This window comes from Hyaena hyaena, unplaced genomic scaffold (genome assembly GCF_003009895.1).
Source record: "Hyaena hyaena isolate Hyena2069 unplaced genomic scaffold, ASM300989v1 scaffold_62, whole genome shotgun sequence".
Taxonomy (NCBI): Eukaryota; Metazoa; Chordata; class Mammalia; order Carnivora; family Hyaenidae; genus Hyaena; species Hyaena hyaena.
Window position 1 is genome coordinate 2,224,054 of NW_024080694.1, and position 21,443 is coordinate 2,245,496.

At 46.9% G+C, this 21,443-nt stretch overlaps 1 protein-coding gene across 5 annotated transcripts in view; it reads left to right on the forward strand.

The window, feature by feature from the left end:
- Window positions 1–21,443, forward strand: part of MTSS1 (MTSS I-BAR domain containing 1) — a 162,634-nt gene that overhangs the window by 10,856 nt on the left and 130,335 nt on the right. For all 5 annotated transcript variants that reach the window (XM_039231999.1, XM_039231998.1, XM_039232000.1 and 2 more), the window contains exons 2-3: window positions 13,384–13,445; window positions 17,626–17,699. In XM_039231999.1, coding sequence (XP_039087930.1) covers window positions 13,384–13,445; window positions 17,626–17,699 — 136 coding nt within the window. The remainder of the gene's footprint in view (window positions 1–13,383; window positions 13,446–17,625; window positions 17,700–21,443) is intronic.

The window sequence follows — 21,443 nt, forward strand, 5'->3', positions numbered from 1 at the left end:
GGGAGGACCTCTGATTTTCATTTGGAGCTGGAGGACCGTGTCAGGGGAGGCTTTGGTACAAGTGACAACTAAACTGAGAACTACAATTTATTTTACCTATTTAGTAAGCCTTTCTATGGCACAACCAGACACTGTACTAGTGCTTTACAGATGGACTCTTCCTCCTCCCAACATGCCAGGTACTTCCTGTATATCTACAGTGAGGTAGTTACTGCTATGACTCCCATTTTACAGACGGAGAAAGTGAGGTGCAGAGCAGTTAAACCATTTGCCCACCCCTACAGCTAGTGCGATGTAAGGCTGGGATTTGAACCCAGGCATCCCAGGGTCTGTGCTTTTCCACCGTGGGCTGTCTCTGAGATTCTGGAATGGGTGTGTTTCATTGATGTCTTTGACGATTGCCTTGTCTGTACCTTTAGGACTCACGATGAACCAGATAAAGCCTAACCATCTAGGCTCTTCTCTGAACTGCTTCAAGAAGCTCAGGGGGCCTCTTTCTATTTAAAGCAGAGTTTGACCCAGCCAACGTGATATTGTTGGGTGGTTGACTCACCCCATGGCTGCCTCTGATTTGTCAGCAGAGGGAAGTAGGTGGGGGGCAGGCAGGGTGTGAGACCTAAGGTTCTGATGCAGCTGTTGAAGGTGACAACCACGAGACACATGTTTGTTTTGCTTGAGGAACCCTCCTCCTGCCCCCGCTCCATCGGGGTCGCCCCAGTAACGGCTCGGCACTCCACATGACTGAGTGCAAAACAGGAAGGGGGCATAGTAGGAGGCTGGAGATGCTTCGAGATTCGTTTCCAGGGAGACCTCCACTCTGCTTCTGAGGCCTGGCTTGCTAGAGCCCCGCTCCGGCAGCTGAGCACGGAGTCATTAAGGAAGTCTTTGAGTTTGGTTTAATGGTCGCTCTTTGTTTTGAAGTGATTGTTTACTGTACCTTCAAAGCCAGCTCTCCTGCAGGATGTGATCTCGGGCCTGGATAATTGGATGAGGCACCCCAATAGGAAGCAAGGAGCGGGGAGCAGAGCCAGGATAGCCCGCAGGTGGCCAAGCCTTTGGCATCTGAGCACTTGAGGCTCCGCCCGCTGCTGCTGGAGGGACCAAGGTCATCTTGTAGCCAGGAGTAGATCTGAAGCAAGGGTCCCCTGGAACCTGGCCTCTTTGATGTTGTGCTGGCCCTAATTAGGGACACCCTAATTAAGTCACTAAGGAGAAAGCTTATTTCTTAAAAAAAAATTAGCAAATGTTTTGAGAGCATTTCATGAGGGATTACTTCTCAAAGATTATGCAAGCAATATGAACTTAATGGAAAAAAGACTAAGACACTTCAGTTAAGTAAAAACTAGAACTCGCCCATAACCACTTGATTACAGAGTGGATTACATAAGTACGTTTCAGACACAGGTTCACGTGGCCTACGCCGTTCCAGAAAGTTCTTTTTTTCACTTAGCTTTGCACTTAACGTTGTCTTTCCGTGTGTGTAATTATAAGCCATGTCAGTTTTAATATTGTGTGCTGTTCCATTGTTTTGTGTACAGTTAATTTATTCAGTTGACCTGTATCTGAGTTCAGACTGTATGCCAAGTTCTGTATTAAGTGCTAGGGGTACAGCAGTAGATAACATGGACACAAGTCCCTGCCTCTTGGAGCTTACATTCTAGGGGAGTGGGGACAGATGAACTGAATAAGTTACTTCTTTTGTATATTAGAACGGGGAAAAAATGGAGCAGAGGTGATGTTGTTTTTTAAATAGGGTGGATGCGGAAGGTCTCACAGAGAAGGTGACCTCAGAGAAATACCGTATGGCGTATGTGGAGATCCCAGGAAGAATGTTGCAGGCAAGGGGAGAGCATGCAAAGGCTTTGAGATGGATGCCAGGTCCACGTGTTGCGTACGGATTCGTGCTTAAGCTGTGCCCGGTTTTTCACTAATTATAAGCAACACTGCAGCAAGTATATCCTTGAAGCTAGACACTGATCTGCATTGACAGTTTCCCCTGAAGGATTTAGCCTGGGTCAAAGGTACGCACTTCTCAAGGCTTTTCAAACGCATTGCCCAGTGCCTTTCAGAAAGCACGCGTCGGTTCACATTCCCCTGTGTGGGTGCTGGTCACCAGGGATTACTTCTCAAGGAGCCAGACTTGAATGTTGGGACTGAAAATTGCTGAGACCACGGCTTGCGAAGCCTCAGAGGAACTGGGCGTCTTATCTGGGGTGGTCATTCTCCAGTTTTGCTGTGTGTGATTTTAGCGAGAAAGTCTAAGTCTCCCCTGGGTGTTAAATGCAGGTGTCCAGGGCCCTCCCCAGAGACTGTGATTGTGTAGCCCTGGGGTGAGGCTCCGACATCTGTAGTTTCAGCAGACATTCCTGGTGAGTTTCTGGTGGTTGTGATTATACCAGGAACAGGTAGAAGTGGGGGGTGGCTTGGGGGCCACCCTGAGCGACCAAGAGCCTCCTGTGCCACCATCGCCATGAGGCTCTCCCTGCTCCCCTCTCCCGTGCCCCCAAATTACACCTTCTGGAAAGTGTTCCAGGTGACCAAAATGACTCCCAAGCCTAAATGTAGCATGGTCTTTTGTATTTCCTTTGCTTTGCTAATTTTTATTTTTTAAAGGTCAGGTATTTATTTTGGGAGAGAGGGCGAGTGAGCAGGGGCGGGGCAGCTGGAGAGGGAGAGAGAGAGAATCCCAAGCAGGCTCTGTTGTCAGCCCAGAGCCCAAAACGAAGCTCGATCTCACGAACTGCATGATCATGACCTGAGCTGAAGTCAAGAGTGGGACGCTGAACCGACTGAGCCCCCCAGGCACCCCTTTGCTAATTGTTTCTTTGGCAGGGGAAACTTTCTCCCTTCTTTATCTCCTTCCTCTATGCCAGGAAAACTCCCCTTTGTCCTTGAAGACCTAAGTGAGGCATCTCCCACCTCCAGAAGCTTGCACCACCCCCACCTTCTAGTGCTTTATATTTAGAGTGTGGTGCCATTTGACTGGTGGCTCACACATCGATGCTCGTACTGGCTAGAGTTCTTCAATGCTTTGGCTCCTAATCTCTGTGTGGCCTGCACCCCACTCCATGCCTGTACATAGTAGGTACTCATTAAATGTCTGAGTTAGGGTGGCTGGCCTTGTACGTTGACTCCTGAAAATAGCAGTCCCTATTAATTGAATTCTAAGTGCTGGTCACCCTTCTAAGCACTTGCATGATTTTCCCAGCCCTCATTGCCATCCTTGGAGGTGGGGATTAGCATGGGCATCATTTACGGATGAAGACAGGGCAGGTCTGGGTGACTAAGTCCCCTAGGTCACCTAGTGAGTAGATCTGAAGTCTTGCAGACTGACTCTAGAGCTATGCTTTTTTTTTTTTTTTTTAACTTTTAAAAAATGTTTATTTTGAGAGAGCATGTTTGAGTGAGGGAGGGGCAGACTGAGGGGGGAAAGAGAGAAAGAATTCCAAGCAAGCTCCATGCTGCTAGTGCAGAGCCCCACACAGGGCTTGAACTCCTAAATCGTGAAAATCATGACCCGAGGGGAAATCGAGTCAGACACTTAACTGACTGAGCCACCCAAGCACCCCTCTAGAGCCATGCTCTTAACCTCTGCGTCACTCTGGTCCTTTCGGACACTGGGGTACAGCTGCCCACCGGGGCGCTGTATCCAGGCGAGGCGGAGGGCGTACAGTGGAAAGAGTACATTGAGAGTGGTGAGTGTAGAAATACCCAACATGTGATTGCCTCTTTGGTGACCGCCCACCGGTGTCTTTCCTAGCAGCCTGGGGTGGGACTTGGGGGTGTGGAGAAGGCACTGTTTAGTGGACGGTGTTTAGTCGAAGTGTGCACAGTGTGGTGAGGCCACTGCTCCCCGGGGTGGACTTGCAGAGTCAGGTTTGGGGTTGGGTGGAGGCAAGTCAGAGAGGCCACTTCCAGGGAGCGGCGGGTGAGCACAGGTGCGCGAACAAGAAATAATGGTAACGATCCCCATCATTTTATAGGGTGTGTAGGTCACCCAAGTATTTTGTTCACTCTCTCATGTGGACATTTATACACAGGAATAAACAAATGGAACAGAAGCTTTGCACGCCATGTAGTGGGACAAAGGTGGTGGGGGGCAGATAGATCTACATTTATTATTCTGGGGAGGCTAATCTGTAGCTCTTGGGTGAGAGCCTCCAGCCCCTGTGCGAGGTGGTTAGATGTTGAGTTCATAACTGTCCAGTTGTGGAGAAGCAGTAAGTTTTAGGTGAACCTAAAACTTATTTATTTTTTTAAATTTTATTTTGAGAGAGAGTGCGCGAGTGAGCAAGCGTGCGCATGTGAGCAGGGTAGGGGCAGAGAGTGGGAGAGAGAGAATCCCAAGCAGCCTCTGCACCATTAGCACAGAGTCTGATGTAGGGCTCGAACTCATGAACTGTGAAACCTTGAGCTGGCCTGAGACAGTCTGAACTAGACACTTAACCGACTAAGCCACCCTGGCGCCCTTGGCACATTTGCATTTTTTTAAAAGTTTTTTATTTATTTCTGAAAGAGAAAGAGAGAGAAAGCATGAGCAGGGGAGGGGCAGAGAGAGAGGGAGACACAGAATCTGAAGCAGGCTCCAGGCTCTGAGCTGGCTGTCAGCACAGAGCCCGATGTGGGGCTCGAACCCACGAACCGTGAGATCATGACCTGAGCCGAAGTCGGACGCTTAACCGACTGAGCCACCCAGGCGCTCCATTTGCATTTTGAAAAGAACTGGGCAAACGTAGGAGGACTTCATGATATGAACTGGGTGTGAGGGCAGACTTTCCCCTGACCTTAGGTGGATTAACTGTCTGTGCCTTATTTTCCTGTGGGAAAGGAAAAGTGTTAAATACGTGTCTTCATAGGGTTGCCCTGAGAGCCCTTTATACTCTCTCAAATACTATGTAAATGTGAGATGGGCTTCCTCATGATGATCATGAAATAAATTTGGACTCCTAGGTGGCCTTATGTGTGTATCTGAAATCATAAAGGAAATATGGCAGTACAGATGGGGGGGTTAAATTTAGGGAATAGGAGGGGAGAGGAGAGGAGAGGGGATCATTTTCATAGAAATGATAGAGCATAGTAGACACGCCAATTTTGCGTGTTAAAAAATGGTTCTATAACAACCCAGGGGTGCCAAGAGTGGCTTTGTCGCCATATGGCTGGCCCCGTCCAGTACACCTTTCCACATCTGCCCTGTCTAGTACCGTAGCCACTAGCCACATGCGGCTATTGAGCACCTGAGTGAGGAGCTGAATTTTATATTTTATTTAATTGTAATTGATTTCACTTCCCGTCCACGCAGCTCACTTCTATTGGAAGCATCAGGATGGACAAAGGAATGCCTCTTTGTAGAAAATGTAAAAAAAAAACAAAAAAAAACCAATCATACTTTGAAGATACAGTTGACATATTTGTTTGGTTCTTCTTTCATTCCCAGTGGAGACCTACCCATGTGTCAGAAAACAGGCATTCTGGGCCTGGAACCTCCCAGCGCTAGGGGAAGAGGAAACTTGATGTCCTTGACTTAAGGAGGGTGTTCTGGTTACACGTGGGTATGTCTGTGAGGGCGGTGGGGTGGAGGAAGCACCTTTTGTGGTTAAATCTTCCTTTTCACAGGAATATTTATTGCTGGTGAGCTTCGGCAAGTGGGTGAGGGTGGGCGTGTGAGGAAGCAACCATTGATTATCCCCAAGGCTGTCATCCACTTGATGGACAGGGATAATTAGTGGATTAGGCAAGCCCCAATCAGAGAATAAAAGCCCAGGAATGGTTTTTATGATGGATGGGCTTACACAGTGCCTTTCATCTGCGGGTCTTGGGGGCCCTTCCTCTTGCAGGATGGGGTGGGGAAGGGTGGTTTGGGGGACAAAGCTGTGACAGACAGTCAGGGGCCCTGTCCTTCGTCCTTCACACCCACTTCTGGAAGCCGCAGATTTCTTCTACCAGCATGGGGTCCAGAGGCACTCCTGTTCAGGTCAGAAGCTTCTTCTGGAAGCTTTGCTTTTTATTTCCCTGAAGGCTGAGCTCAACAAGGGGTGACCTAGAAGGCTGGGGAGGGATGCTGTGGGCTGCACTGTCCAGGCTCACCCTGAGGAAGTTCCCACAGACCTGCCCTGGGGACCTGGTGGCTAGGGCAGTGAGAGCAGCAGCCTGTAGACACGCTCCAGACAGGTTCTCTGATCTGGCAAGAGCAGATCAGTCCCCGCGTCCATAGAAAACCTGAAGATGTGATCAAGTTCCCCATCATCATACCGCTAATGACCGCACCCGTGACCATTTCTGGTTCATTCCTATCAGACCTTTTTCAACATACAAAGGGCTTTCCTTTGTTTTGTGTCTTGTGTGGTTTTTTTTTCCCCCAAGTGGTTGAGGGTCATGAGCATTTCTCGGGTGACAGCAGAGCTCCCCTGGAGCATTTGCAGTTGTAATTGGAAGCTGTGTATCGAGGGGAGGCCTCGCACCTCACTTTGTGGACCAGGCAGGACCCAGCCTGCCTGCTGAGTGGCTGTCTGCAGCCCCGGGGCTAGGCTGGGCAGCCGGGTCTGCTCATCTGGTTGCTTACACTCCCCGGAATCAGGGTAGCACTTGGGTCACGATGTCAGTCTCAGCTGCAAAATAATAGCAGCATCTGCCTTCTCAGATTGTCGTGAGTGTGTAATAGAGTGTGTGTGCAGCTGTGCTCCTCAGTGCAGAGCTGTGCTCCCAGAGCAGCCTCAGCCTCACTCACACGAAACCTGCACCCCCCGGGCCCACCTCGCTCCAAGGGAATCAGAACCTGCGTTTTTGCAAGATCCCCAGGTGGTAGACACAATGTAAGTGAAAGTTTGAGGAACGCTGATGTGGGGCGCCTGGCACCAAGCAAGTCTTCAGAAAATGGTGGCGCTTCATGATGAAGATGTGACATTGACGTCATCAGGGTGAAAAGAGGCGCCTGGGGCTTACCTGTCCGGTGGTATCCTGAGGATCATGACCGCTGGTGAGCCAGCCTCCATCTGCCATCTTCTGACAGGACAGAGGCCTTCGAGCTGGAGCCCTGCTCCCTGTAGCCTGTACCCCGCACCCCCCCAAGCCCTGTTCTCTTCTCAGCGAAGCTGAATGCTTCCTCCCTGGGGGAGGCTCCTCCGGCTCTGGCTCCCTCTAATCGCCCCCTCTCTGACCACGGCTCCCAGCTCCTCTCTGCTCCCCGTGTGGCAGCGTGGGTGTCTCATTCCCTCCGCTGTCCCCTGAGGTTCTGCTGTCTGAGGGCTGGGCTGGGAGAGGCAGTTGCTGCATTATTTATGGGGCGTCGTTAACCAGCCGTGCCGATGGGTTACACACAGTTTATTCTTCTGCTCCGTGTGTGGGATGCCATCCGGGCCTCTGTTTAATACAAAACACAACCAAGCAAAACAGAACCCCGAGCCAAAACGGCCACGGGCTGAGCCCTGCGCCCTGCATTAGGCAAGTGGCCTGTCCAGCCTTCTGGCTGTGGGGAGAGTGGAGGAAGGGGAGGGAGAAGAATAGAGGGACCTGGGGGCGTTCCCAGAGCTCAACCTCAGGGGAGGGGTGAGGAAGCTGACTCGTATATTTGTTTAAGTGGCCACCAAACTCTAGGGGAAGTTGACAGATTGGGTGGGACTTTTTTTTTTTTTTTTCCAGAAGTAAGAAAATGACTTCAGTTTCCTCCCCACTCCCTAAGGGACCAGGCTGCCGTTAGCTATGTGACCTATTAGGTTCTCGGGTCACCTAGGTGATGGGGGCTTTATGTCACTCACCATCTACCTGGACTTCTGCTGTCTTCTTTGTGGTTAAACTCTGACCTTGCTCTTGAAGCCTGCTCACGGTCACCTTGTCCACCCTGCCCACACTGCAGGTCCCCGGCATAAGTGCGTCACTCCAGTGTCCCTTGGTGACAGCCCCCTTGTGTCCTCTCTGCTTCCCTGTGTGTGTGCCAGCCGTTGCTCTTACTAGAAATGTTTTTCCTTCCTCCCTCCGTTCCTCTGTTCTGGAGCCCAGTTTGGAGGAGGAGACTCAGGCTCACAGATGGTGGATTGTATGATGTGAGGAAAGCAGGTGCATTCGAGAATGCTTTGGAAGAGGTGACATTTGAGCTACATGGTGATGGCGGAATAGGAGCTTTCAAGATTGTTGAATCCCCTTGGAGGTCAGAAGAGAGAATAGCCGTCAGTAGTGGTGTGTGGAGTGTGGCGAGCATGGTGGGCCGCCCAGCTGGTGGATGCAGAGGTGGGCGCTGTGGCCTGTCTTCAGGGAGACCCCACCTCTCTTGCTGTAGGAGGCAGTCTTGCAGCTTGATTAAAGGAGGGTCCTCTACGTGTTTGTAAACAGGCTCCTTTTCTCTTCCCATTTCTGTACTACGAACTTTCCCTTTCTCGGAATCCAGTGTGGTCTGAGTTTGATTTTCAGCAAATTGCCAGGGGTTCAAAACCTACCCTCCCCTCCAAAGAAAGTCAAGTGGTTCCGGGGAGAGGAGAGTCATGTTCCTGTTACCTGTGACTTTGGACTTGGCAGAACCCGGGTGGGTGCATGGTCTTATTTTTTTAAAATTTCGGTCTGTCTGGAAAGTTGTGAAACTTTTATGTGTTCTCTGGCGGGCCCCACAGTGGGGTCTGTGTGAAGACTTTCTCACAGTCCCGGGAATGCGTTCCTAGGGACCTCAAATGTGACCTGAGCCCGGTCAGAACCAGAAGCCTCAGAGGGAAGCTTTTGGGGACTTCTTGGTGGGCGGTGCAGATCAGAAAATTAAGGACTGTGTTGGAATTGCTTTCTGAAAGGGTTCTCAGTGGATACTGCATCCTGATTGCAGCTTTCTTTTGAAATTTGAGTACACTCACTTTGGCTCAGCCTTAGAGTCTAGAAAAAGCCAGAGCTTTTTTTCTGTTATCTTTAACACTTTGTTCAAATTTCTTCTCTTTCCTTTCTCACTTCCTGCAAGATTGTGAATTTTAGTAGTAAAGCTACTTTTAGGTGGGTAGAAACTTTTTTTATTTATTTTTTTACCTTGAAAGAAACTAAAAAAAAACAAAAACAAAAACAAAAAAACAAGCCCAGATCCAGAACAATCCAACGTCCCCTTGCCTTTACATTTTAATAACATTTACACTTTTTTAAAAAATTTCTCAACAAGGAGGCTTTTTGTCTTCTGTTCTTAGAAGTTCTTTTCTTTTTTTTTTTTAGACTCCATTAAATTATATATTGCCTAAAACAGGTGGGCCTGACACTCTTTGATAGACTGTCGAATATCATTAAATCAGGAGCGAGCTGCTTTCGGAAGCCTTCCTCTGACTGAGTGGGCGTTCGTGGGTGGAGAGCCATGTGCTGCACCCCTTGACTGGAGAGGGGACCCTCCTTTTGTTACTAATTTGGTAAAGACTAAAATGAGGCTCCAAGTGGTGGGGGCAGAGAAATAGTTTTTTTTTTTTTTTTTTTTTGAGTGCTTTGAGCAGTTGATTTCAGGCACATCCACGTCGGTTTGAGTACTCTTCCTGCCGTGTATTTGGGGGCGGCGGAGACTGTGCTGACACTGAACACCCAGCTGGTTAACGGCCGTGAGCTGCAGCTGGTTCTGTACTTCGGACTGAGAATGCGGGACCCTAGCCTGGGTGGACAGTCTGACTTTGAGTTTCACATCTCCACCGGCCTCCTGAGGGGGATTGCACACCCTTGGTTCAATTCTGTCAAACGTTCCTCGGACAGTGACGGAGTGCCCAGCACTGCCCTGAGCACTTTTGATGTCTGATCTCAGTGACTCCTCACACCAGCCCTGAGAAGGAGAGACTTCTCCCCTTATGGAGGTGCGACGACTTGCCTGAGTGCCACGGTTCAATCCGGGAGATTGGATTCCCGAGTTTATGTCCCTTGTTCTTTCCCTACAGCCTTTCCGTGTTCAGTGATGTGAGTGGTCAGGAATGATGATGGGATTGTTTGTTTTTGTTATTTGTCATTATAAGGAGCAGGCCCTGAGAGGTAAAGTGACTTTCCCTAATCCTTTACTGGGCAGAGCCATGGCTGGAAGTCAGGACTGTGTGTTCCCTGTGCTGGCTTCTTGCCATTCTGGCAAGTTCTCAATGAAATGTGCCTCACATTTTTTTTTTTTTCCCTTAAGAAATATTCTAGGGGCACCTGGGTGGCTCAGTCACTTGAGCATCCGACTTTGGCTCAGGTCATGATCTCACAGTTCGTGGGTTCGAGCCCTGCAACAGGCTCTATGTTGACAGCTCAGAGCCTGGAGCCTACTTCAGATTCAGTGTCTCCTTCTCTCTCTGGCCCTCCCCTGCTTGTGCTCTGTCTCTCTCTGTCTCTCAAAAATAAATAAATGTAAAAAATTAAAAAAATATTCTAGATCATCTCTGTGACCTTCTCCAGGGGTCCCTGCATAGGAGTGGTTGGTGCTGGGAAAAGGAGGGCCCAGCACTCCTGGCCTCCTTTATGTCAGTGAGCCACCTTTTGGCTAGAAGTTGGTGGTCAGTTCACGTGAACATCTTCAGGCTTTTCGGAAGAGCTTCTCATACTTTTTTGTGGATGTGAAAGAGAATAAAAGGTTAGATGAAGCTGTAATTTGGTTGCTTTGAACTCTTAGGTGCTTTTAAGGATGCTAACTGATGTCTATCTGGACGGAGATCTCCAGTGGCCAGTCAGAGGACTCTGATCTCAGCCCTTACCTCTTTAATTACTTGATGTAGATGTAGAAGAGCATTCATACTTGACAAGAAAATGGTAAATATGTGAGATGTTGTAACTGGAATTCCCCACAATGCCTTGATGGGCCTGAACGGTAGCCTGAGCTGTCAAAGATTCACTCAGCGTAAGTTAAAAGAAAGTTATGTCTTGAGTAGAAGCAGCCCACTGGGGGCACCGAGACGAGATGGAGGCTGTGGGGCTTAGCAGGACAGGCACAGGATCTGTGCATGGGTATTGGTGTCATAGCTGCCACCTGACCTCTGTCAGGAGCTAGTCAGACAGGATCCCTGGGGTGCGGCTTTGCGCCCCCTGGGAGCAAATTGTCGCTTGTCGCTTAGGGGAATAAATCCAGACAACTGCATTTGGGCCAAGCAGGTTTCAAATGCAGAACTGATGGATGTGCTCTCGCAGCATCTAGGGAACAGACTTCAGGCTCTTCTGGGTGGATTGTAAATTCATGGTGTTTTGTTGCAAAAGCCCCTAGTTTGATCTGAAAATTAAAAAAAAATGTAATGACTATTGTTTTCATAAAAATGATACATGACCCTTACTTAACACACACACACACACACACACACACACACACACACACACACACACACGGCCATGTAGGAAAGTACAAACAAGAAAGAAACCTATTGGTCCAAATCTTAACTTCTAGAAATAGCCCATTTTAATTTTGGTAGAGAATTTTTCCAGATATTTCTGTGCACATTTTCAGACAGGCTTGATACCTACAGAAATGTATAAAGAGGCAGTTTTATGACAAGATATAAAACAAAAATATATTTAATTTTACTTTCATGTAACAGGATTGAAACTGAAGTGAAGTAATACCGAAGGGATTACTGAACTTCACATGATGATTTCTTCTCCAAAAGAACTTCGTTTTTCAGACATCCCTCTAAAGCAGTGGTTCTTTTTTTTTTAATGTTTATTTTAATAGAGCGAGAGAGGGCAGGAGAAGGGCAGAGAGAGAGAGGGAGAGAGAGAATCCAAGCAGACTCTACTCTGTCAGCACAGAGCCTCACATGGGGCTCAAACTAGTTAACTGTAAGATCATGACCGGAGTTGAAATCAAGAGTCAGACTCTGAACCAACTGAGTCACCCAGGTGCCCCTAAAGCAGTGGTTCTTAACCAGGGGATGATTTTGTCCCCTAAGGTCCATCTGGCACAGATGCCTGGAGGTAGTTTTGGTAGTCCCCACCAGTGGCATCTGTGAATGTTTCTGGCATCTCACGAACTGAGGTCTAGGATAGGGCTGGACACCCTAAAGTACACAGGACAGTCCCTTCCCCACCGAAGAACTGTCTGGACCAAAATACCCTCAGTGGCAAGGTTGAGAGACTGTATTCAAGGGTGAGAAAATAAGACTGTTAAAACTAATAGGAAGGTGAAACCATTATGTTTTAGCTCAGTTGCAGTTGTAGACTATTCTGATTGGACTTTTGCAATGAAAGATGAGATGATTAACTTCGTTAGAGTTTCTCTCTCCTCTCCTTAAACAGCAAAATCAGGAGGTGGCCCGTGTTAAGTCCATCATGTCCGTGTTCATAACACTTATGTTCTGTCCTGCAATGATCACCCTCTATGTTTAGTCTTAGTTCTATGTTTAAATGATTGAGTGCCAGACTCTACTTCTTCTTCTTCTTCTTCTTCTTCTTCTTTTTTTTTTTTTAAGTAAACTCCACACCACACATGGGGCTCAAACTCACACCCCTGAGATCAAGAGTCACACGCTCTGACTGAGCCAGCCAGGCACCCCTCAACTCCACTTCTTTAGCCATGGTTTTTCCTTTCATGGGTTTATTTTGTGTCACCTGTTGGTCAGTTGGCTGCTTGATCTTAATACACATTTAATGGGTAGGGAGGTGTCACAGTCCACTCTGGTTTGCTGCAGTCAGAGTCGTACTTGTAGTTCTGAGTTTGTGTCTGAGCACCGCACGTGCAAGAGCAGAGAGATGCCATGCAGTGTCCCCGTGATGCTGCAGGGGCATGAAACGGGCCCATGTAGAAGATGAGCTGCCCTTGGGAAGGGAAGGGAAAGCTGTGGATGAATGTGCTGGTTATCCTGTTACCCTATGGAAGCAGGATTGGCCTTCACTCTGAGGGTGCCCAGAAAGTTCAAGCCAGTGCTGCATGGACACAAAAGACGGGGTGTCAGAGAGGTGTTGAGCTCCCTGTGAGCTGAAATGTGGTGGGGAAACAACCTGTTGTCATGTTGTATGTAGATGTTGGGTTCAGGCCATCCACTGAGTGGCCGTACTTAGGTATCTTCTCAACCTTGAGATTCTGATGGTTCCCAGTAGCTGCCTGCCCTGAGAGGGGCTCTAGTCACTCTGGTTCTCTCCTCCCTATCCTTTGTGGTAAGGGTGAGAAGAGCCACAGCCGTAGTCAGGTGGTTCAGGGCAGAGCCTTACACCATCTACTACTCAAAACGCGATCCATCCATATATGTGTCAGATTCTGTTCTAATTGTTCTAATTGGTGTTTGTAGTATTTACAGGATTACCTGGCCTGAGCACATTCGCACCCCATTTCTGAGCCAATACATTTATATATAACCTGGGCAACATACCCTAGACTTCAGAGGAAGAGAGCACACACAGATCATTGCCTGTGTAATTGGAGTTGGGTGTTCTGTTATGGTCTTAATCAGATGTCTATCACAGCATGCCTTATTGATCAATGGCTTTGTTTTGTCGTAGGGGAGCTATCCAGTTTGGGAGGATTTCATAAACAAAGCAGGAAAGCTACAGTCCCAGCTTCGGTAAGTATAGAAGCATGTCGTCCCCAGAAAAATGGCAACACCCACAGACAAAGGATGGAATAGGACAGTCTAGGATGCAGATTGAGGTTAATTTTGGAAGCGTTACAGGTGCAGGAGCATGGAGTGGGTTCTAAATTGAGCATTGCCACTTCTTAGCCTTATGTCTTGGGCCCTGATTCCCATATGTAAAACTGAACGATCTGCCTCCTTCCAGAGGAATTTGAGAGTCAAAATGAGCTATTATATATGTAAGGTAATAATGGGCAACGTTCATGTAATGCTATGTGCCAGGCATATGTTAATTAAATCTCACAGCCCCAAGAGGTAAGTACAGTTATTAGCCTCAATTTACTGATGAAAAAAACTGAGGCACAGATAAGCTAAACAACTTGTGCAAAGTCACATAGCTAGTAAGTGCCAGAGCAGGGATTTGAACCTGTGTCTGGCTGTGAGGTCCATTCTGCTTACCACCTATCCTTATAAAGAGTTTACCACTTAGAGGCACCTAGGTGGCTTAGTTCGTTAAGTGTCCGACTTCATCTCAGGTCATGGTCTCACGGTTCATGGGTTCGAGCCTCGCGTTGTGCTCTGTGCTAACAGCTCGGAACCTGGAGCCTGCTTCAGATTCTGTCTCCCTCTCTTTCTGCCCCTCTCCGCCTCAAGCTCTCTCTCTCTCTGTCTCAAAAATAAATACACATTAAAAAAAAAAGTTTACAGCTCCTTGTTGACTACTGTATCATTCCGTTTGCGTGAAATGTCTGGAAAACGCAGATCTGCAGAGGCAGATGTAGATTGATGGTTGCCTAGGACTCGTGGAGGAAAAGGAGATGGAGTATACAAATGGACACGAGGAATCTGTTTGGGGTGATGGAAATGTTCTAAAATTGGCCTGTCTAGTGGTTGCAGAATTCTAAGTTTACTAAAAAACTGTTGAATCACACACCTAAAAAGGTTGAATTTTATGGTATACAGATTATCCTTCAATAAGCTAAAGAAAAACAAGATCTAGGGTCGATCGGCGCTAAGGGGCTATTGTTGCTTTGTCTTGTGCTTGTTCATGTATTATTTGATGTGAGATAGAAAACTTGTCAGCATCTTGTTATGGCTGTATGCTTTTAAATCAGTGGGGAGAAAGGCTACCTACTTAGTGGGTGCTCCATGAGGGATGGGCATTTACAAAAGCAGTCATTTTCTTGACTCCTGTTCATGGCATAAGAGGGATGACATCAGTTGTTTTGATTGTATGGAGGTGGTTTTCCAGAGGACAAAGCAGGTAGGTGTTTTCTTGGATAAAAAGCCACATGGATGACGTGATACTTTTGGTCCTTTGTGCGTGGATGTCAAGGGGTACGGCCCAGAGCTTTAACCACAGGACTGGACACTCCATGGCTCCCCTGTAGATCAGGAGAGAAGAACTTCAGAAGGATGGCTTTTTCCTCTTCCATTCTGTCAGCTTTGTGCGGCCCGGGATTTCTATCCCACGACCTGGGATTTCCCAAGCTGTCATTGGTCTTCCAGACTCTGGAATACAGTCCCTTCTCTGCTTGTCAGATCCTTTACCATTTTGCTGCTTCAGAACTTGTCAAGACTTTCTGCAGGGTCGGCTCCAACCTCAGCTGTCTGACTGCAAGGCCATGCAGAAGCCTTCACCAGCCTCACCTTATCCAGCTACATCTACCCACTCTTCTGATGGATTCCAAATAGTCTCCATCCTGTAGGTCCCTGCTGGAGTCTACCAGTGAAACATTTAAGTACCACCCCCCCGCCCACCACCCTGCTAATGCATACACGTTTTTCTTAAATACCTTCCTTTAATTATCTGGCAGCCTTTTCAGGGTCGACCAAGGAAAAGATTCTCTTCCCCTTTTACCAAAGAGGAAGCCAAAACTTAATTATATGTTTAGTACAGCTAATTAGTTATAGTAAAACTTTAAAGCAGTCTTATCCCCACTAGTATAAAGTACATTTTCGGGGCACCTGGGCGGCTCAGCCGGTTAAGCGTCCAAATTCAGCTCACAACATGATCTCACGGTTTGTGGGTTCGAGCCCCACATCGGGCTCTGTGCTGACAACTGGCTCAGAGCCTGGAGCCTGCTTTGGATTCTGTGTCTCCCTCTCTCTGACCCTCCCCTGTTCTCTCTTGCTCTCTCTCTCCAGAAATTAAAAAAAAAAAAATTAAAAAAAAAGTACATTTTCTATTTTTTAACAACTGTTTAGGCCTCCTGAGGGCAGGAACCATTTCTTTATTTTGTCAGACTGGTGGTGCCCAGCTGAGAGCCTCACGCACATGGTTTGGTGTTCTGTAGTAAAGAAAGGATAAGAAGACTGAAGGAGAGGCAGAAAAGTGGGGAGCACATGTACCGAATCACTCCTTTGTGCTGCCCCGTCAGAGAACTAAGGTATGACAACAGCAGACCATGAAATAGGCCTCATTGGAAAGCAGTGTTTCAAAGCTCCCAATCCCTCACACTTGACCACCATCCTCCTTTTGATTGGAGCCCTGGTGGCCGAGTAATATGCAAGGCACCTCTACAGCTGGCTCGTTAGATTGGGATGATTGGCATTGACTTGAATGAGAATAAATCCGGCCATTGTGTCAGATAGTAACTGTAAATCAGAATGAGCTATTTATAAATCCCAGGATGTTTGATAAAGCTAACTTTTCCAGGGTTTGCATTTGATGTCAACTCTTTGAAAAATATGCTTCAAAGCGGTTTTTTCTTTCGGTTTTGTTCCGTGTGTATGTCTTTTCTTTTTTTAATTTGAGCAGAATGGTTTTTTTGCTCTACTGGAAGATATCAGGCCTCATTCTGCAGTTGGGCGCTAAGGGACTGTTGCACAGGTTTTCCCAGGGACCACTTCCAGCATCTTCCAGAACCTTCTGTGTTGGAGCTACAGTTGCTGAGGTTGAGGGTCACTTCTTTGGTTCCATCTTGAACTCCTTACTTTTTTAGTTCTTACTCTCACATTCTTCCTTCAGCAGCTCTGCATTCTTAGGAATGCTGAGTAGAGACAGGATTCCTACGTGAAATACTTGGAAATGAGCTTCGGGCTCCATGCATGATCATGAGGCCCACATGTGTGAGTCCTGAGGCCGGCTGGCTTGTTCTCGTTGCCCTCCACCCTGGCGTGGAGAGGTGCTTACTCTCCATTGGATGACGTCTAGATCACAGTGCTGGGAACTGGTAGACCACAGAGTGCTCAAGAGGATGTGAGGAACTCAAAATAATTTCTAGGACAGCAAATGAGTGTAGTGACTTCTCCCCGGTGTCAGCTTTGAGGAATTCAGAAGATGCAGTTGAGATAGCATTCGAAGGTTGAAAAAACAGTGTCTCAGTTTCATCTTAAGTGGGATTTGGGGGGAAGGTCCCACAGCCGGGATCTGGTCATGCAGTGGGGCGAGCAGGGGACTGGGTGTCCTGCTGGGCTGCCGCTTCCAGTGCTGGGGTGAACTGGTGATCTTTTTTTTTTTTTAATTAAAAAATGTTTTTAAATGTCTATTTTTGAGAGAGGGAAAGAGAATGCAAGGGGAGGAGGGGCAGAGAGAGAAAGGGAGAGAGAGGATCTGAAGCAGCCTCTGTACCAACAGCTGAGGCCCGGATGCAGGTCTTAAACTCATGAACCGTGAGATCATGACCTGAGCTAAAGTCAGATGCTCAACCGACTGAGGCACCCAGGCGCCCCCAAACTGATGATCTTGAAAGTCACTCTACTTGTCTCCGTGCTGCCATCTTTAAAATGAATGATTTGAAGTAGAGGATCTCTCCAAGATTCCATCTCCCAGTCCGTGTCCATATGCTGTTTTCCTGCTCTAAAATTAATTTCACCTGTACCATTTATGGTTGTTAATGACGGCTTTCATTTAGGTGAAAACACCTGTATTTTTTCCTTTGTGAAATCTTGCCTGGTAATTACATTATACCATCAGGTGGCATGATGGGAAGACTTGCCAAGCGCACCGAACGAGCTGGGTATTTTTGGGGGAGAGTGCTGATATGAGGAAGAAATGCTTCCAGCGTGGGGAGGGAGTGGGCCTGCAAAGCCACTGGCGGTTCACATCCCGTACAGTGGTTTCTCCTAGAAGGTTGCATTCGGTTCTCGCAGAAATTTTAACCCTTCGGCTGTAATGAATTTGCTTGCGTGAGACATCCCTCATGCTTTTGTTATGTTTGCGTTTTAGGACCACAGTAGTAGCAGCGGCCGCCTTCTTGGACGCCTTTCAGAAAGTGGCCGACATGGCCACCAACACACGTGGTAAGCAGATTGTGGGAGGGGCCCAGCGCGAACCGGATTCGGCGCATGCGCTCTTTCTTCCCCTTGGGCGGCTTCGCGAGCAGAGACAGCTTAAGTTATCAGAGCTTAGCTGACTCCTGGGTTTCACATCCTGGGACATTCCTTGGGAAGTAGCAAAGAGTCCTTCTAAATAGTGTCTTAAAAGAATTACTCTATTATTTTCAAGAACTTAGATAGCTGACACTGATTTTTGAGGCTCTGTGTTCCTTAATCAGGTCTTATTCTTTTAAGATTGAATTACCGATTGGACCCTAAAGGATGGAATAAAGCCGCATCCCCTGGTTTCTTGTAATGGATTGTGGAGGGAGCTGAGGTTCCAGAGGCTGTTCCCTGAATGGTTCTCGGTGGGAACCCGGGAGCCTGCACATCTCCTGGTTGCAGGGAGGAAAAAACAGAGCAATCATCTGTGGGAGAAGAGCGAGAATAGCCTCTCAGTGGTGGTAACAGAGGCAGAGCCAGAGCTTGGAGGTGATGTACTTGGCAAAAGACAACTAATGTCACAGCAAACAGACCCCTGCTTTGATATATTTTTAAACCATTTGATTTCAGGTCAGTTTTAGCGATGCCAGAATACTTTACATCTCACCACCTCTAGCGTCCATATACATGGGGTGGGACGTTTCCCTTGGGTGGGAGAACTCTCCCGTGACCTAAAAAGGGTATGGTGGATACAAAGAAGGTATATTTTATGCGGATGATAAGAGAGAAGCATGAAGGTGCTTCTTGTAAGTTCAATAAGTGACAGAAGCGATTTTTTTCTAAGTTATTTTTTACTTACAAATCGAAAAACCTAGAACATGGGCTTTTGTTTAAAAAAATTCATAGAAAACAATGCATGAAGTAAAATCTATCTTCCCAGTACCTCCTTGCAGCGACTAGAATGAACGTCGTATGTAGACTTTTTTTTTTTTTTTTTTGCATATATAAGTACGTCCAGGAGGGAAAAAGCTAGCTGCAGAACGCTGTGTAGAAAGGCACAGGGAATTCAGCACATGTGGGTGATCCAAAGGAGCCCAAAAGGAACTGGTTCTCCTGCTTGTACTCTCCAGTGCATTGTAGTTCTCTTTCCACATCCATACCTGTGGGTCTGCCTCGTCCTTTCTAACCCCCGAATGGAATTTCATTGTCTAGATACAGAACAATTTTCTCATTCTTAGGTTGGTGGAAATTTAGGGTATCTCCATTTATTTGCTGTGACAAGGCTCTCAGCAATTACTGCCTATGTATACATCCTTTGGGAGATCTGTGTGTGTGTTTACTAGTGTGTGCAAACGGTTTTGGTCAACAGCAAATCTACTTGGACTTGACGTCATTATGGACCGTGACTCTAATCTATGGTTTGCAGTTTGATATCTGCTCTCTACAAAGTCCAGTTTTTTGCTTAGAGCTTCTAGAAGTATTTTTTTGAGTCCTTCTTGTTGGAAGTGATAGAAGGGAATTTAAGGGCATCTTTTTTGGCCAGGCATCCAGAATCTCAAGTCAGCATGCCTCTGGTTTCCAAAATATTAGCATTCCGTATTGTCTCCCAAAGCTCTGAAATTCATCTGTCCTTTTTTGTGAATATTTTGCACTAGCTATTAATATAATTTATGTAGGAAAAACTTTTAAAGCTATTCACTTATAAGAGCAAAATTACTCTAGTCATTATATAACTACTGTTAAATAGAATGTGGAAATATGTTTAGGACTCTATTTTGTTCGTTATACAAATGTGTACAAGTTGGTACTATAATGTGCATATTTAGGTTAATAATTAAACTATAATGGAATTTAAGGGTTTATTAGCACCATAATACATAGTGCAGTTTCATGTTTTGTTGATTTTGCACCCTGGAATGAATATACAATTTGCATTTCGTATGAAAGTACACCTTTGTATTTAACATGAAAGTATACCTTTTCCTACATTACTGGCTCCAAGGAATTCTCGTCCAGGCATTTGCTATGCATAGAATGCTAGACTTTGTGGAGCAGGGTCTCCATCTCCTTCATGTCCATGATGGGCCAGCAGATGGCCTGTCATAGGAATTGAGAAATGTTTGAACTGACTGGTATGCAGTTGTCTGAGTGACTTAAAAATAAAAAGAAAAGGACTACAGGGTTGTGTTCAGGGGCTTCTCAGTCCTGGGCAGCAGACACACCGTATTGGGGGAATCGCATTCCTGCGCCTGAGTGTGCCTGGCACACTGGGCCCTGTTCCCTGTTTCATTGGAAGGCAAGGGTACCAAACTGATGAAACCCTCTGCCTTAGTCAGCACTGGCCCTTTGCACCACTGCATTGTTTGCTTGTGTCAGCAAGGGCCTTTGAAGAGCATAATGCTCTGTGACTTTCATTTTTGGCTGCCTCTGTGTGTCTGTGTAATTACCTTGTAGCTCTGGAAAGCCATCTCAGGGCTGTTTACATAATGATACACCAAACCCCGAGTGAGGAGTTTAAGATTTTATGAAGAAGGAAATGGATCCCCAGCTGACTAGATCATCTTTAATGTCCAAAAGCCTTTGTGCATCGCTTTAAAAAGAAGTGGGCAGGGTTTCAGTATTAAAAATCATGATAGCTAACCTTTATTGACCAGTACTGTGGGCCGGGCTCTGTTCTAAGTATATCACGTATGCTGAGTCTGTTCTCACAACAGCTCGTGAGATAGGTTCTCGTGGTCTCCATTTGAGATGATGAAATTGGGATGAAGAGAACTTGACTTAAACCAAGGTTACATGGCCAGTAAGTGGTAAAATGAGTCTGGCCCAGAGCCTGAATTTTGACCAATGAATTACAGTTCCTCATGTAAGGAGCTTTCTGGATTGGTGTAAGCTTATATTTGCTTTTCAAATTACTTGATCCTGAATGCATTCATAGGGTCTATGTAGCACCTTGGAGTAACCAAGATTGGGAGCTATGATGCCTGGCTTTGTCTTCTGGCCTTGCCAGCTATGACACCCTGAGTAATACCGCCCCCCCGCCCCCACCTTGTCCACAAGGGATACATTCCAAGACCCTCAGTGGATGCCTGAAACTGGAGATAGTCCCAAACCCTGTATGGACTGATTTTTCCTACACATACATACCTATGATAAAGTTTAATTTATATATTAGGCACAATAAGGGGCACCTGGGTGACTCAGTCAGTTAAGCGTCATACTCTTGATTTTGGCTCAGGTCATGATCTCCTGGTATGTGAGTTTGAGCCCCATATCAGGCTCTGTGCTGACGTCACAGAGCCTGCTTAAGATTCTCTTCTCTCCCTCTTTCTCTTCCCCTTCTCTCTCTCTCTCTTTCTCTCTCTCAAAATAAAAACAGGCACAGTAAGAGATGAACAAAAACTGATAATAAAATAGAACAATACTAACAATATACTGTAATAAAAATTACGTGAATGTGGTCTGTCTCTCAAAATAACTTACTGTCCTGTACTCCCCCTTTCTCTTGTGGTGATGGCAGATGACAAAATGCCTACGTGGTGAGATGAAATAAGGTGAATGACGTAGGCACTGTGACCTAGCATTAGGCTGCCCTTGGACCTTCTGACAAAGCCGAGGGCCCTCCGCTTCCAGACGGTGGCTGACTGTGGGCCACTGAAACCACGGATAAGGGGGAGAGCTACTGTATATCCACTCCTCTGGGCTTTAATTTCCGCAACTATAAAAGGGGTTTCCCCGGGACATAGGGTCCTGGATGATCACAAGTAACCTTTCTCAGCTCTAATATGC